This window comes from Rhinolophus hipposideros (genome assembly GCF_964194185.1).
Source record: "Rhinolophus hipposideros genome assembly, chromosome: 3".
Classification (NCBI taxonomy): Eukaryota; Metazoa; Chordata; class Mammalia; order Chiroptera; family Rhinolophidae; genus Rhinolophus; species Rhinolophus hipposideros.
Window position 1 is genome coordinate 97,019,021 of NC_138049.1, and position 16,265 is coordinate 97,035,285.

Sequence of the window (16,265 nt, forward strand, 5' to 3'; positions counted from 1 at the left end):
ACAAAAATGGTTTCAGATACCACTCTAGCTACGATGTTTGCATTCAGACAATGAATGTATTCATTAAAGTCATTTACCAAAGCACTTGTAGAATTCTCCGAACTACGTAACTCTGCCTCCTCCTGTCCCTGTCATCAGGGATTGCTATTTGTACTTGAAGGTAATAAACCTGTAATCCTTCAAAAATGTCATTTAGCTTAGGCTTTTGAGCTGAGTCAGACTGATCCGTTCCCACTGTTAGGGCAAATGAGTGTGCCCCTTCAGACTGTACAAGGCCCCAGCACAAAGAGGACCTCGCTGGAGGCCCCCCTTCTGGTTTAATGCTGTGTGACTTCCGGAGAGGGGGCTTCCTAGTCTTGCCCGTCCCAGGTAGGCTGGTTCCCCAGCTTTTGTAGGTGCTGGGCCACTTTGCTGGCACATTAATAGTTTGACATTAGAGAAAATGTCAGCGGAAGCATGAAGATAAGACCCGAGTATCCTTTTTAACTTTGACTCCACAAAAGCACATAACTCAATGGCCCACAGCAGCCCCTGCGGGCAGTGTTCTCTGAATCTCAGGAAAGCTATGGGCAGAAGATAAATACAAAGGTTCTTTTCATTGCTGTCATTCTGTTTTCAGAAAAGAGGTCTTGGAGGTTCCCATCATCTTTCCTTTAGGGGAAAGTAACTTTTCTTTGCTGCCATTTCAGACAGGTTATTCTCTTGTACGTTTTAAGTTCATAACTGCCTGGGCAGTGTGCATCAACTTCGTGGCAGAACCGTTCCAGAACCATTCCAGTTAATGTTGGGCAGTGGCATCTGTTCCAGTGACTATTTCCTTCTGCTTGTGAATGTCTGAGAGTGATTCTGGAAAGGTTCTGCTCTCCGGTCTATCAAAGGAGCAAACACCCAGAGAAATGTTTATAAAGCAAATGTATTCATTCTGTTTGGAGACTTGCCCAGCCGTTCCAGTTTTAAACATTAAAAATAAACTGAGTTGCCAAGGAAAAAATATAATGCACAATTTAATTTTGATTTTTTTCATGCAGTATAGTGTAAGCATTTTTGACTTGAAATAACCAAAGAACTCCTCCTTAATGAGAAAGTTCAAATTTCTGAATTAGTATTTCTTGACAATATCAACTTAAAGAATTGACTTCATAGTAAAGCATTGTACTTATTTCTTTTCTGAAATGATTCTGCCTGCATGTATGTGTTGTGTTTTAGCTTCCCCCACCCCTCCCCACCCCAAAGAACTTTTCTTCCTAAAGGTCGATGTCTTCAACATGGTTACTGTTTACTATCAGATGGTTTTTCATTAGTGAATTGAGATCTCTTTGAGAAAGCTTGTATATAAAAAGTTAACAGATATATTTTATGGAAAAACCCATCTTATTTTCAAATATATTTAACTGCTGTTATATTTTATTAGAGGAAGGTTGTAAATATTTTCTAGGAGTTCTATTGTAAAGAAAAGTATTTTTGAAAAAACTTAATGTAATAAAAATTAAGACGTTTTTAAATATTGGTTGTGATTGCTTCCTGTTCTGGGCTTCGTTATGTTCTATTCTCAGCAAATGACTTGCATGCCTTCTCATTTCAGGATGTAATTTATTCAGGTTTGCACTATTATAAGTTGACATCATAATATCTAGTATGCTTAACTGTATTTTCCCGGAATGCAGGTCCCTTGGTCCATGTCAAGAGCACTATGTATAGCATATTCATAATTTTTCTTTTGTAATGTGTGTATTTTTAATAAGGATTTTATGTAACATTTTGGCAAAAAGAGGACAGTATTTTCTAGTGAATTTTATAATACATTTTGCTAAAAATGTTTCTTCCTAGGTCAGTTTTTGTTAAGGTGAACCAAAAGTCTTATTTTACCAGGGGTTTCAAAAAAAGTTTGAAGCTTGAAAGCAAAGTTATATTTAAACATCATATGTAACAAATAAATAAAGATGTTTTATAGACTTGTCCTAAAAAGGTGCATTCCTTAAAAACAAAAACAACTGGGGCATTCTAGGTTGGTTTCCCCGAGTGGTAAGCATTTATTTTTATTTTTTTAGTTATCACAATAATTTTTTCAGAAAGAGAGCCAGGAGAATTTACTTTAAAGGTTCCAGTCGTTAGCCTTCTCAGAAATTTATTACAGTTCCTCTAGAGAGGCATTCTTCAAATAGAGATGTAACCAAATAGACACTGTCCTATTTATTTGTGAAATCCTGATTCAGTATTGCATCAGCTGCTCTGAAAATAAAATGTTATCTTTTTGAGTTTCATTTGGCTTTAACATTCCTTATTTCTAGCTACTGAAATGACTTCTCTAATGCTGGATAAATGCTCATTTGCCCGTTAGTTGGTTTCTATAGACCCATTTCGAGGTCTGCTAGTCAGATTTAATACTCATTAAAGTGCCCCCACCCCACTCTGGAGGCCAGGACTTAACATTTCTGCTACTCAAGCAGTGGATGAGGCACTTGCAGGGATGGTAGTCTCTAACCATAGTAGTCAACTGGGGTGTAGGGGCGCTCGTATCCACATGGGTATCTCACAGTGAGCCCTCTACAAAGTCCAGCCCACCCTGGTTTGTGTGCATTGCCAATCTGACTTTCCAAATTCTAAAGAGTATGTTTACTTTTTAATGGTCAACAACAAACTTCAAGAAAAGTCTGAAATGGTGGATTTATAGAGTTTGCTTTAAGTGGGACATACCTGTTAAGACTGATCTAGATTTGTTGTGTTGTTTTTTACTTTAATTTTAACTGTCAATGTTAGACAGTCCTATGTCTATCAAGTAAAACAGCTGTTCCTCTAGAAGCAGTGTGCATTGAGCCGCCAGTATTATAAATTTAAATTCTGCTTCCAGGGGCTCAGATGTTCAATCTGAAGACTTTTCTCCTACTGTTATAGTCATTCATTCAGTTCTCATGAGCCCCATGTACCAGGCATTATGCCACACTATATTATACATGGGGGAGTTGAGTGTATAAAGATGACTGTGACATCATTCCTTCCTGCCAAGAAATTTAATTCCTAGAACATACAGGACCCTGGGAACTGATCCAATTCCACCATTGGGAAGAGCAAAGGTCATGTTTTATTAATATTCTGAACCCTTTCACCATCACCCACACATACCCAACAATTTAAAATAGGTGCTTAGCAACTACTTTTTCATTAATTACAAAAAATTAACCTCTAATCTTCCAGGTATGCGTGTGTGTGTGTGTGTGTGTGTGTGTGTGTAAATAACACCTGAATATACCTAAAGTCAGTTCTGAATTCCCCAGACTTCCTCAGCCACAGCCAGCCAGCTGAGGTTCACTCTAGGAATGAGGGTGGGTTTTAATGTTGACCAAAGCAAAGCATAATGAGGAGTGCATGTTTACAAATTAAATAATATAGCCCTAAGTGAACGACAGTGACCGTTGGATCACAGATATCCCTGTATAGAAGAGTCAAAGGGCTGATTATTCACTTTATGTAAGAGAATTTTTTGAAAAGAGCAGCCCTACCCCCACCCACTGGCCAAGGGGCAGTGTTTAACGTTTCTGTTTCAGTTGTAAAGGCCAGAACAGCCATACATGCTTGTTTTGCATTCCAACATACATGCTGTTACATACAATACTGATCTCACTTTTGACTGTTTTGAGTCATTCTTCTGCTTGCATAATTTTATTTTTGGTAGTATTGCCATTTTTAACCACTTTATGGAGACATGATTGACATAAAAGCTACACATATTTATTGTATACGACTTGATGAGTTTGAGATAAGTGCATTGTCATGCGGGGTGGCCTACATGGTCTCTGGTCCCGCTCCCCACAGAAGAACACAGGATATGGTGAGGCCGAAAAGGAACACCCACGGAGCCATAGGTAGGGGAGTCATACCATGTGGAGACAGAACCCCAGAAAGCAGTTTCCAGGCTCTCGGTCTCATAGAAAGGTGCTGGCTCGGGTAGTAAATGGCCATCAACTGTGATCAGATGGCCATCAGCTGTGGCTAGTTGGCCACATTATGATTTCATGCATAATCATTAAAACATCACAAACCAAGAGAAAAGGGCTGCCTTTGGTGTTTTTTTTTTTTAGCTTTTTTGCATATGTTTTGTAAGCAACAAATGTTTTTGTATAAAAGTTTCATGTCTCTTGCTATTTCTGCTGCTGTTTCTAGAAGTGACCGTTGCATTTCATGAGCAACCAGATTATTAAAAGTTGTATTAATGAGGAAAAAAAAAATAAATAAAATAAAATAAAATAAAACAGAACTGGTGCAATCAAAATATGATATAACTTAGAAATATTTGATGCACATACTTTTTATTTTTCCTGGACATAAAGCAAGGAGTACTTTTATCAGCTATCCAGAATCATGTGACCTCCTGCTCAGCTACATTAGGTAAAAGGTTGAAAGTTTAGGTCATAGGTAAGAGACCTGTAATAGATAGGCTAAACTTCAGAACACTGTTCTTGCCCACACACCAGGCCGAGAGCCCGTCTACATCTCCACTGTTGGCAAATCCTCAGTTTGTCCCTCACAATGACACCCGCCTTGCCCCTTCCCCCCCCCCCCCGGCTAATTGAACCAGGACTGGCACCTTTTTATATCAAGCTAGTAGGCCCATAGGCCATTTGGTGACACATGGCATGGCTTAGCCCAGGAAAATGGGAGGACCAAATAAAATTCCCAAATTTGTATGAATGGAGAAATTTGGTGAGCCAAAGGCAACAGGCAGTGGCCACGTGCTCGGCAGAGTTCTGAGGAAGCAGAAACTATTTGTAAGCAGAGAGAGCCCATCAATAAAGAGACCATGTTTGGCCTCCCGAATGGACTGGACATCTAGTCCTTACAGTTGCTTTGAGCCTAGGTACTTTTTTAGTGGCAGGAGCAGTCCAGGCCACACGTTTTTAAAAATAAAAACTAAACACCAGAAATTTTCTTGCAGGAAGGTGGGGAAGTGGAGATAGCTAATCTTCGAATCCAAAAGAAACTTAAATAGAACTGGTGCTGATCATAGAGTCTGCCCACTGCGGAGGTGGAAAGGCATTGAATAAGGGTCTTGAAGATGGTTATTGGTTCAGCTGTAACTAACTAACCATATATCTTTGAGTCATTTCATCTCTGAGCCTCAGTTTCCTTATCTATAAAATTAGAATAAAATGTATGTCTTCTTACGAGGATCAGATTAGGTACCGTAGGTGAAAGTTGTTGAAAGCTGTGATGTCACCGTCATTGTGGCTTCAGAATGCTCACCCAGCTGAGACTACTCCAAGAGGGCGGAGGCCAGCTGAGGAGCCATCATGGAAGTGCCTTATAGAGAAACTGATGCAACTTCAGAAGCTGTAACAGAGTTGGAGAGCTGTTGGAAAACCCTACTGGCTGAGAGAGAACAGCCAATTTTGAAGGTCGCCATTCAGAGAGGGAGCCTCGTTCTGCAAAGGGCATTGGGCAGCCTGCCCAAGTGAGGCACCGCTGAGCACAGCAGAGGCACACAGGTTAAAGTGTGGTGTTTCCACACTCTGGGGTAGGACCGCACTGCGCATCTCTGCCACAGTCCCACACGGACTGAGTTCTAGTAAACACAGGCCAATCTAAGGGGCAGGAAGACTGGTTTGGGGCCCTAGATCCTTCATCAATTTGTGTGATATTGGGCAAATCATTCTACCTCTTCCTTGGTTATCTTGCCTGCAAAATAGGATATTACCTACCTGTCAGGAGGGGAAGAAAAACACAACTTTACATTTGCACAATACTTTAGTAAGATGCTACAAAATGTTCTCATAAACTTGATTTTTAAAACATTTTTAGGGCTGGCCCGGTGGCTCAGGCGGTCAGAGCTCCATGCTCCTAACTCCAAAGGCTGCCAGTTCGATTCCCACATGGGCCAGTGGGCTCTCAACCACAAGGTTGCTGGTTCGACTCCTTGGCTCCCGCAGGGTATGGTGGGCTGCGCTCCCTGCAACTTAACAATGGCAAGTGGACCTGGAATTGAGCTGCGCCCTCCACAACTAAGACTGAAAGGACAACAACTTGACTTGGGAAATAAAAGTCCTGGAAGTACACACTGTTCCCCAATAAAGTCCTGTTCCCCTTCCCCAATAAAATCTTAAAAAAAAAAAAAGTTTTTAATCTTCTCAACAATCTTGCAAAGCAGGTGAGGTGGAGAGAACTTTATAGTACAAATAACGGATGACATTTATCTTGCATTTATTATATGCGGGGCATTGTACTAAACATCATACATCAGTATCTCGTTTAATCCTCACAGCAACTATTATTATCATCTCTAGTTTATACATAGGAGAAAATTGAGGCTCAGATGGGGAAGTAATTTGCCCACAGTAACTCAGCTAAGTGGTAAATGTGGTTTACGACCCAGATCTCCCAATTATAAGTCCAGAGTTCTCCATTAGACACGTTGCATACGTGAAAGCATTGGGGGAAATAAAGCTTAGAGAACTGCACAAATGGAAGAAAGTTTTATTACAGCAAACCCCAGTTATAAGCCCTTTATTTATTTATTTATTTATTTTAATTCAAGTTTATTGGGGTGACAATTGTTTGTAAAGTTACATAGATTTCAGGTGTACAATTCTGTAATATATCATCTATATACATCACATTGTGTGTTCGATATAAGCTGATGCTAAATTATGGTGGACATTAATACCCAGACATGTTTTGGTTATAATTTTTGGTTTGTGGTAGTAGGTGAAGACAGCCATTGTAAATTCTGAAATACTGGAATTAACATAAGTAAATGAAGACTCAGGAAGATCAGTAGGACAGTGGTGTACAGGATGGCTGGTACAAAAATGCCAACTGGTGTGGGGAAGGAAGGTAGGATTAAGGGACATACCTGTTTCCCCGAAAATAAGACCTAGCTGGACAATCAGCTCTAATGGTCTTTTGGAGCAATAATTAATATACGACCCAGTCTTATTTTACTATAAGACCATGTCTTTAATATAATAATATAATATAATATAATATAATATAATATAATATAATATAATATAGGATCTTATATTAATTTTTGCTCCAAAAGACGCGTTAGAGCTGATTGGCTGGCTAGGTCTTATTTTCAGGGAAACACAATAGCTACAAGGCTATTCCAATGAGGTAAAGGGGATGGGACATGGGCTCAAAGGAGTGGTAAACTTTTTCTTTTCATGAAATTGGGATATTGTTAAATGTTTTTAAAATGCAGAAATGGAAATCAAATCAACCATGAATCCCCCACCTAGAGATAACTGCTGTCAACATATTAGTTACATTTTTTTTCCAATCATGTGTTTGTTACGTTTGCCTCCAACAAAACAGGAACGACACAGGACAAACACGATTTGTATCGGAAAACATTGCTGGAACTTAATAACTATCTAGACCTCCGCTGAAAGAATTTTTATGAAGATCGGTACACGGCTGGGAGCCGACCTACGTGAAGCCAGCTGGATTCGCAGCCCCACCCTCCAAAAGCGCCGAATTACGTCTCTGTGTTTGTGCCTGCGCCAGAACACGAGCATATACGGTCTCCCGCGGAACGCGACGGGCCGCGGACGCGCTGTGACCCCGGAAGCGCTGTGACCCCGGAAGCGATCCTGGAAGGCCGGGCCGGCAGCATGGCGGCGCGTGCGGTGCTGCGGGCCGTGTGCGGGCGCCTGTGGCAGGTATCGTGCCGGCTGGGGACACTAGGCGGGCCGACAGGGACAGGAGCCACAAGGTCCGACTGCCACCAGTCGTTCTGCCCCTCCGGAGCCTTCCCCTGTGTTTATTCCGCACGTCGGCTCGTTGTGGGCAGGAAAGGGGCAGGAAAGGGGCCGGTTTCCTAGCTAATTTTCATGGAATAAAACATAAATGAATGAGTTAGGGCAAAGACAGGCACAGGACGCATCGCAGAATGCGAGAGCTGCAGAGGAGGCTGGACGTCCTGTGTCCTCCGCCCCTCGCTTCACGTGTGCGGAGGAAACGGGGCGCGGAGGACGAGGAAGGTGGCCGCGCGCGTTAGGGGCTGAACTGGCGCGAGAGCTTGGGTTCTTCCCCCGCAACTGAACCGGGGTGACCGGGGTGACCTCCCCGCGCGGGGCGCCGAGGTCCGGGGGGCACTGGAGTCGGAGGACCGGGTGAAATACCCTCCGCGTGGGTCTCGGGAGGAGCGGCGGTTCCCGCGGGTTTACGGCCTCGGCCCGCAGCCCGTTCCAGCCTCCAAGGGGCCCAGGACGCCGGAGAACTTCTGTTTTTGTCTGAGTTTAGCTGTGGCTACGTAGCTTATGAGAAAATAAAACTCAGACTCCTAAAACTACTAATCCATTTAAAGGGATACCGATGCACTCGTTACGTGTTCACAGTTTTATGGAAAAAAGAACAGGTTTTCCGAAACGTTTAGCGAGAAGAGGGGCGTCGCTTTACCGGTGTGGCCAACCTCTTGGACGTGCGATTCCAGAGGAGACGGGCGGGTTCGCAGGTGTGCTGCCCGCTCGGGGCTACGCCGTCAGGTGCATCCCGCAGCCTCTGGAAGACGGCGCGGCTCACCTGTGGGAGGATGGAGTGGGCACGCGGCCAAGAACACCTTGGTCTTGCTGTGAAAATAGTTGTCCTCTCCGAAGCCCCCTGGGAGTGTCTCGGGCCACACTTGGAGAACAGCTGTTCTTAAGAAGAAAAGTCAGATGACGTCAGTGGGGGTTTGAACTACTAAACTTGGAACTACTAAAACACCCTGACTCAGACACCTCTCCACCCGCTCAAAAGAAAAATGAAAAACCACTCAAGGTTGATTTGTGGATGTTACAGGACTTTCACAACTTTGTAAAAGCAGACAGTTACACTGGGAGAATAGGATTGGGAAGTGTCCTATTCTTCAGACCCGCGACTAGACTGATTGTTGGGGTTTGGGGCCCAAGTCGGGGGAGGGAGTTTTTCTCTTTGAGTCTATGAGGACAGTGGCACGCACCTCTTCCTGTCTTGTCTTGTGCCCGATTTCCTTTCTTTGTTTACCTCTTTGATCCAAGGGAGAAAATGAAAGTTTTTATTTGCCTCCGTCTTGGATGAAAAAAGGAAGAAGGACAATAAGCTAAGAATAGGCTTTTTAAGCATACTTAGGTGACCCTCAATTGTTTTAACTTTTACTTGTGCCGCACGGGTGTTCTGATCTTCAAAGTATTTTTAAGGGTTTTACCATGCGTCCTCTCTCTCAGGTTACACGTTCAAATCTCAGGAAAGTTTGAAGGAAAAGCAGATGGCAAATTCCATTGCTATACACAGTACCTTAGGTGTCCTACATCTAGAAGTTTTGGTCCACTAGGGGGAGCTGACAATAAAGGATTTGGAAAAGCCACAGTAGTGGTGTAAGATGGGTGTAAGTTTTAGTGTATATTTCGATTTATTTATAAGCTAGTTATCCCAGCCAGGTCAAGAAACACATATGCTGGGGGTAAAAAAATGTATGAAAATTTCAAAAGAAAGATACTTTAGAATTCTTATTCCAACTCTTAAATTATAATAACACTTTATTGCTGAAAACTATTCAGGCAAAATAAATATTATATTGAAGGACATTTTAATATGTTTTAGGTTGTTGCAAAAGTAATTGTGGTTCGAAAGGTTAAAAATAATTTCAAAAACCGCAGTTACTTTTGCATTAACCTAATTTTTTTAAAAAAGGGAAAATCAAGCCACATTTTTCTTCTTTGGTAGCCACATATTTAATTTATAGCTGTTATTTTAATGTCAGAATTGACTTTTTACTGTTCTTCTAACCTTTAAGATACATAGATTCTATAGTATTTTGAGAGTCCTTTTTGATTATCAACTCTGCCATTGTCCTCTTTTTATAAAATAAAATCTAATTTGGCATTTTAGTTACCCTAATAGCTAAAATAATGAGATAGCCCTGTATTTGCATCATTGTACATATTTTGACTTTTTTGGAAACTATGAATGATTGAGGGATCAACTTTAATTCTAACACATTGCCTTTTTTTTTTTTAAGAGTTCGAGGAATTTTTCTGCCAACAGTTCTAAGAACAGTACAACCAAAAATGGTGGCTTTCTCCTGTAAGTATTATGTAATTGCATGTGCTACGTTGAACAAGAAAATGGGCTCTTGTGCTGTTTTACGTAGGTTTCTCTTTTTTCTTTTCCCCACACACAGCAGTACCAACATGAAGTGGGTACAGTTTTCAAACCTACACGTTGATGTTCCCAAGGATCTGACCAAGCCTACAGTATGTACTCCTTATTTCTTGACATAAGAAGCTACATTAGCAATACATTTTCTTCGTTATTTCATGTGGGGTTGTTTCCCAAATACTTTATGACTAAAACAGTTTTGTTCTGGAATACTGGCAAATGCACACTGTGCCTGAGTATTCTCTACTGTCCCAGGCTGCGCATGTTCTCTTCTAGGGTATCAAAGTAAATTCTAACGGAATAAATTTTTTACCCCACATAACTGTGCGAATGCGTAGTCTTTTGCTTGTAACTCAGCCTAATGTGAAGAGATGTCGTAATTCATGATGCAAAAAACTTGATATGTTCTAGAAAAAATTTTTTTCTTATAGCCGTCAAGTCTTTGTTTTCATTTTAAGACGTTTAGGCGGGGCCTGGACAGTGCTTACGTTCATTGTGAGAAAGAACATTAGCACAAGTAAAGAAAACCAGAAGTAGCTGTGCAACCTTGTTTCGTTTAAGTAAAAGCCATGATTTCATTAACCCAGTTTTTGTGTTATTTGTAATTTACAAAGAAACCTTACAAATTTCAAATCTTTCCAGTTCCACCTTTCAAAAATAACCCCTTTTCACAGTTTGGTGCGAATCCTTCTAATCATTTGTATGTAACCATTATATACCAGAATGCAATTGTATTACACATAATATACTGCTGTTTCTTTTTTTTCACTTAGTAGATACTGGATGTATTTCCATGGCAATACATATACAACCTGGGTATCCAACTCAGATGCCTTCATGGGCCAGACCTGTAGGAAAGATGACAGGATGGATACAATGGCCAGCTGTGCCCTTGATAAGACAGCTGCTACTTACTCTAGCCACTTGTTGCCATGTGGGAAATCAGAACTAGTGATGCCAGATGGTCTAAATTTTCTAAGCTAAACTGAAATCCAAATTTTTATGTGAAATCTCCTGATTTTTATTATTTGCAACAGTTTTAAAATGTCTTTAAAACACTATAGGAACCAATCAGAACATATCTTAAGGCTATATCCCCCCTTCCCCTGTCCCCCAACTTGTGAGTATATTCTGTTCTTCCACCAACCCTATTTGGGGTAATTGAGAGTAAATATCTAGCTTAGGTTAGTAAATAGAACTCTTTTCAGGGGCAAAGTAATTAACCCTGAATCATTGGATTAGTAATATAAATTACTGGTTTAATGGATGATGAAGTGAAGGTAATTCACCTCTTGGAAGAAAGTCAGAAACGTCAAACCATTATTTCTAAGATTTTAAGTATTAGGGTGAAAGAGGTAGAAGTTAATGTACAGTCAGTGTCATAAATGTTTTAATTAGAAATGAGTAATTTTTCTGTTATGGCAGGCAAAACACATGAATAAAACCTAATAAAAATATGGATAGCAGTTACTCACCTTTATGTAACAATGTTTTATCATTTATAAGCACTTTAATGTGTGTTTTCTTACTTATTCCCTAAAGAAATGCTATGAGCTATAGCCTCAGTATTCTGTTTTCTGTATGAGAAAACTGAAGTGCAGTGAGATTATATGACTTGCCCATTGTCATTCAGTAGAAGTAGCAGAGTTTAATTCTCAGTGCAGGTCTTCTGACCAAGTTACTTTTGTTAACAGACCCACAAATCTTTTCTCATTGTGAATTTGGGGCTCGATAACTCTTAAGTTAGAAGGTTCCATTAGTGATTTTGCAGGTTGCCTTGAAAGTCCTTTTGGTTTAAACTGTATTTTAACAGATTCTAAAGGTTATTGTGCAGATCTGAATGCGATAGGATCTAGATACCTAAGCTAACAGTGTTAAGATGTTACTTAGCATTTTTCTCCCCATTTATTACTAAACTCTGAAGCTGAATTGAGGGTAACATGTTAAATTTTCTAGTAGTAAATATTAGGGGAATCATGACTGAAACTTTTCTTTTTGATTTGAAAATTGTAGATAACCATTTCTGATGAACCGGACACATTATATAAGCGCCTGTCAGTTTTAGTAAAAGGCCACGATAAGGCTGTATTGGACAGTTATGAGTATTTTGCCGTGCTTGCTGCTAAAGAACTCGGTATCTCTATTAAAGTGTAAGTATGCTCTTTCCTAATCTGACCTGTCAGCTCCTGTAGCATGATGTACTGGGAAAATGGTGCTGGACCCAGCTAGCTTCTGAGTTCTTAAAACGGGCTAGAACTGATAGGTAGGGAGAGTGTAGATTTGTCATATTATCCTAAGCAGGAACAGCCCCTCCCGTCTGCTAGAATGTTTGAATACTAGAATGAGTGAACCAGGAAAATGAAGACAATCCTTTTTCTACGAATGGCATAGACATAAGGAGACCCGAGGAGCCCTCATGTCTGGGATCTCCATGGGGCCGGGAGGCAGATGAGGTGAACAAGCAATCCTTTTAGATCCGTTGGATTTAATGATCTTTGGCTAATATATTCCTTGTTTCAAAACTGCTCCAAGAAACACCGCTCACCAGTAACTTTATGCCTGAGCGAGGTGAGCTTCATACGCGAGGTCACTGCAGAGCCAAATATAACTACCTCCTTTGTCTTGTCACCTACTCCTTCTGATGTCAAACAAGGCCCATTTGGGGCTTTGCCAGTCTTGCCTTTGAAGAAAATCCGAATAGAAGGAACCCACGTTTCCCATAACAGACTGTAGTATTGTGATTATCGATGTGTCTATAGATTTTCCTAAAATAACACACATACAGCAGATGTTACAACTATGTCTAACACAGTGGTGCTACTCCTTACAGTTCGTATATTTGGTCAATACGGGGCTTCCAGGGTGTGAGAGATGGAGGCGTGTGTATATGTATGTGTGCGTGCGTGCGAGCGCGTGCACTTGCGTGCCAAGGCTCAATTTCTGTTGCTGTCTGAGGTGTTTATTTTGGCTTTATGACAGCAGTTGGTATAGCATAGATGACAGTCTTGACAAATAGATGTCTGTAAATGGTAGTTAATGCCTGTAATTGAGTGTGAGCCGAGCCTACAACATTGTGGAATCATGCTTTGATATCAGTGACTAAGGTTTTAACATCACTTAGCTTAAGTATGTTGTTTTGCCCATTAATTTTCAGACATGAACCTCCAAGGAAAATAGAGCGATTTACTCTTCTCAAATCAGTGCATATTTTCAAGAAGCACCGAGTTCAGTATGAAATGCGAACTCTTTACAGATGTTTAGAGGTGAGTTTGTTTCAGACATTCAGGCATTTTTGAAATGCCCAGGTTTCATACTAGCGTATCACAACTTTCCTTTTACATTAACTGGGTTGATTTCCCTGATAGCTGTAGAGAAGGTAAATGTCGTTTTGTGTTTATGGAAGCGACAGATAGTGAAATCAAACTCAAAGCCATCCTTTCGAGTAGCTCATACTTTAACTCAGTAATGCCGATTATGCTGACTAATTTTTATACCATAAGATAGCACTTGAACTAATTTTGCTTACATTTCAAAAATTCTGGTTAAGTTTTCACACAATCTAATAATTCTTTTCACAGGCTGACTGGATTTTCCGTGTCTGTGGTGGGCAGCATTAAGGCTTTTCATTCATCTGTTACTCATTTGTGCATCGAGTAGGGTCAGCATAGTCTTGGGGTTAAAGAGAGCATGGGTTTTGGAGTCAGCCAGCCAGGGCCCATTCCCGGCACTTACTAGCTGTGTGCCCTGTGCCTCAGCTCCTTCACCTGTAGAATGGGAATAATAATGGTACCCATCTCATAAGGCTAGTGTGAGGAGTAAATGAGATGTTTATCTAAAGTACTGAAAATGCTTTCATCACTTAGTAAATGATTGATGCATGTTATTAAAACAAGTATTTATACATCTTTTATGTTGGAAGCATTGAGGATACAAATATGATTAAAACATAGTCCCACCCTTTAAAAAAAAATCCACCCCAAATTTTTATCCCATGTACAACAGGAACACTCTACCATGGAGCGTGCAGAAAATCTTACACCAAGTCTATCTTATAATCTAGTCTTGTGTTCCTTTTTCTTGAGTTGTGTTGTGAAACTTATCAGTATACTGCTTTGCTGCTGTGCTTGCCAGCTGGGTGTCATGGAGCCCTGGCTTTAAGGCATTTGGGGGAAGGGGGTTCCAGGGCAATGCTCAGTCCTGTTCAACCAGAGGATATACACTTCTTTTAAATTGGGATTCTGTGTAAGATTTCATAGAGGGCAGGAAAGGCTCTACCACTTTTACCAGTAAAACTTAAAGTTTCTGTTTTAGCAGCATAGCATGAACCAATTTCGTGTTTGAAATTTTAGTTAGAACATCTAACTGGAAGTACAGCAGATGTCTATTTGGAATACATTCAACGGAATTTACCTGAGGGAGTTGCCATGGAAGTTACAAAGGTATGACTTTAATTTCTGCCTCTGTTGGGGGAGATCCGTATTGGCTCGCTGCCTTCTCAGGAGCTTCCTAGGTACAATCTGAAAGCACCTCTGGATGCGGAGGACTTGGAAAGAGGAAGAAAGAGGCAGACCGTTCCAGAATGATAGGTGGCAGGTTTAATAAGCAAGGGAACTTACTTACCAGGTTTGTCTTGGGTGGCTGCAAGGTGGTTAGATTTCCTCACCCACCTGCCAAATCTTAAAAGTTTATTAGAGGCCCTAACTGGGGTCAGCCACGTATCCTGTCAGATAGTCTCGACACCACATTTCTGTCTCAAGGCTGTATCCTTGAAGCAGCTTCTGGGAGCAGGGAAGGCAAGCAGAGCACACATTCCAAAATGGGAGGGGACAAGGAGGTTCCGATTGCCCGGGTCCAGCTCGCAGGTCTGGCAGTCTGGTCGTCTTGATGACGTTCCCCAGCAATCTGTATTGTTATGATTCGTTACAGCCTGGACTTGGCCCACTGAGTGGAGAGAGGGGGGCCTGTAGTGGACCTGGAAGCAGAGTTGCCAAAGTGGTTGGGGTCTCCGCGTCCCCAGGCAGTGGTGGCAGCTCAACAGAATTCTGCCACTGCAGCCACATTCTCCCTGAGCAACTTCTGAAAGTCTCCCTCCCTCTTAGTAGTTGTCTAGACACGGGGACCACATTAGCTGGCAGTCCCTGGAGATCACTGAGGAGCAAATATTAATGGATTATATATGGGAGAGTTTTACATACCATCAAGTTTTCTTCTATCTGTTTCAAAGCCCTACAAAAAGATGAGAGGGGGAAAGGAAAAAGAGGAAGATTTAAGGGAACAAAATTAATAAACCTAATTTGTGGTTAAAGAGTTTAATTAAGTCTACATTATATTATAGTTTTGTTTTTCTCTTTTTAGACAAAATTAGAACGGTTACCAGAACACATCAAGGAGCCAATCTGGGAAACGATACCAGAAGAAAAAGAAGAAAGCAAGTCATAAAGTCTGAGAGCGACCACTCGGGCCAGCTTTGGGAATGAGAGTGGACCAGGCACGTACAGAGAAACGGAGAGCGCTTCCAGTTGAGACAAGGTTGAGTTCACCGAACTGCTGTGTTGAGGCCACGTGTCCTGATCAGTTGAAAACGGGATGGAGCGGTCATGATCCAGTGGACTACAGTGAAAGAACTACTTTATCTGTCCTTTTGTACATTCTTTTATTTCAGTTCTGATTTTAACAAGTGTGAGTAAACCATTTTGACTCCTACGCATCAAAAGAGTCCATTTATATTTTGTCATTCTGTTATTGTTCGGTTATTAGTTTGTACTGACTTTCATTTATGTCATTCTTCTGAAAGTGAATGTTTGAAATACTCCTCACGCACATTTTTTTCTTCTGAGGTCCCTAAAAGGAACCTTTAGTTAATTTGATTAGTTTAACACTGAGCAATTAAAGTTTTTGATACTTACCTTAGTGCAGGCTGGCATATGCTTGTTTAGGGGTGATGACCTCCACTTTTATCTCGTTTGAGCATTACATTCCTGAAAACTCGTATACTTTGCAGCACGTCAGGCACACCTGTGGCATACACTGAACTCTTGTAGCCCCGATCCTTACAGAGCTGCCTAAAAGGGCCACTATGATGGAATTTGAGCTGTCAAGAAATTACTGCCTGTGTCATTTCGCTATTCCTGTGATTTATCCATTCAGGAAGC

General features: G+C 41.1%; 1 protein-coding gene across 3 annotated transcripts; it reads left to right on the forward strand.

The window, feature by feature from the left end:
* Window positions 1-7,576: 7,576 nt before the first annotated feature.
* Window positions 7,577-16,023, forward strand: MRPS10 (mitochondrial ribosomal protein S10). Of its 3 annotated transcripts, none has more exons than XM_081041109.1 (7): window positions 7,577-7,655; window positions 9,974-10,038; window positions 10,139-10,208; window positions 12,127-12,263; window positions 13,268-13,376; window positions 14,463-14,552; window positions 15,469-16,023. In XM_081041109.1, exons 1-7 carry the CDS (start codon window positions 7,608-7,610, stop codon window positions 15,550-15,552), a joined length of 603 nt encoding a protein of 200 aa, XP_080897235.1. In that variant the 5' UTR covers window positions 7,577-7,607; the 3' UTR covers window positions 15,553-16,023. The 3 variants fall into 3 exon arrangements, with proteins under 3 accessions (XP_080897235.1, XP_080897234.1, XP_080897236.1); XM_081041108.1 differs by having other exon boundaries at window positions 7,583-7,655; window positions 10,136-10,208; XM_081041110.1 differs by lacking the exon at window positions 7,577-7,655 and adding an exon at window positions 8,708-8,754 and having other exon boundaries at window positions 10,136-10,208.
* The last annotated feature ends 242 nt before the right edge of the window (window positions 16,024-16,265 follow it).

Coding starts and splice junctions, on each gene's coding strand:
- MRPS10 (XM_081041108.1), top strand. CDS start 7,608: ATGGCGGCGCGTGCGGTGCTGCGGGCCGTGTGCGGGCGCCTGTGGCAG. Junction 10,209..12,126: donor AGGATCTGACCAAGCCTACA/GTATGTACTCCT, acceptor TGAAAATTGTAG/ATAACCATTTCTGATGAACC. Junction 12,264..13,267: donor CTCGGTATCTCTATTAAAGT/GTAAGTATGCTC, acceptor ATTAATTTTCAG/ACATGAACCTCCAAGGAAAA.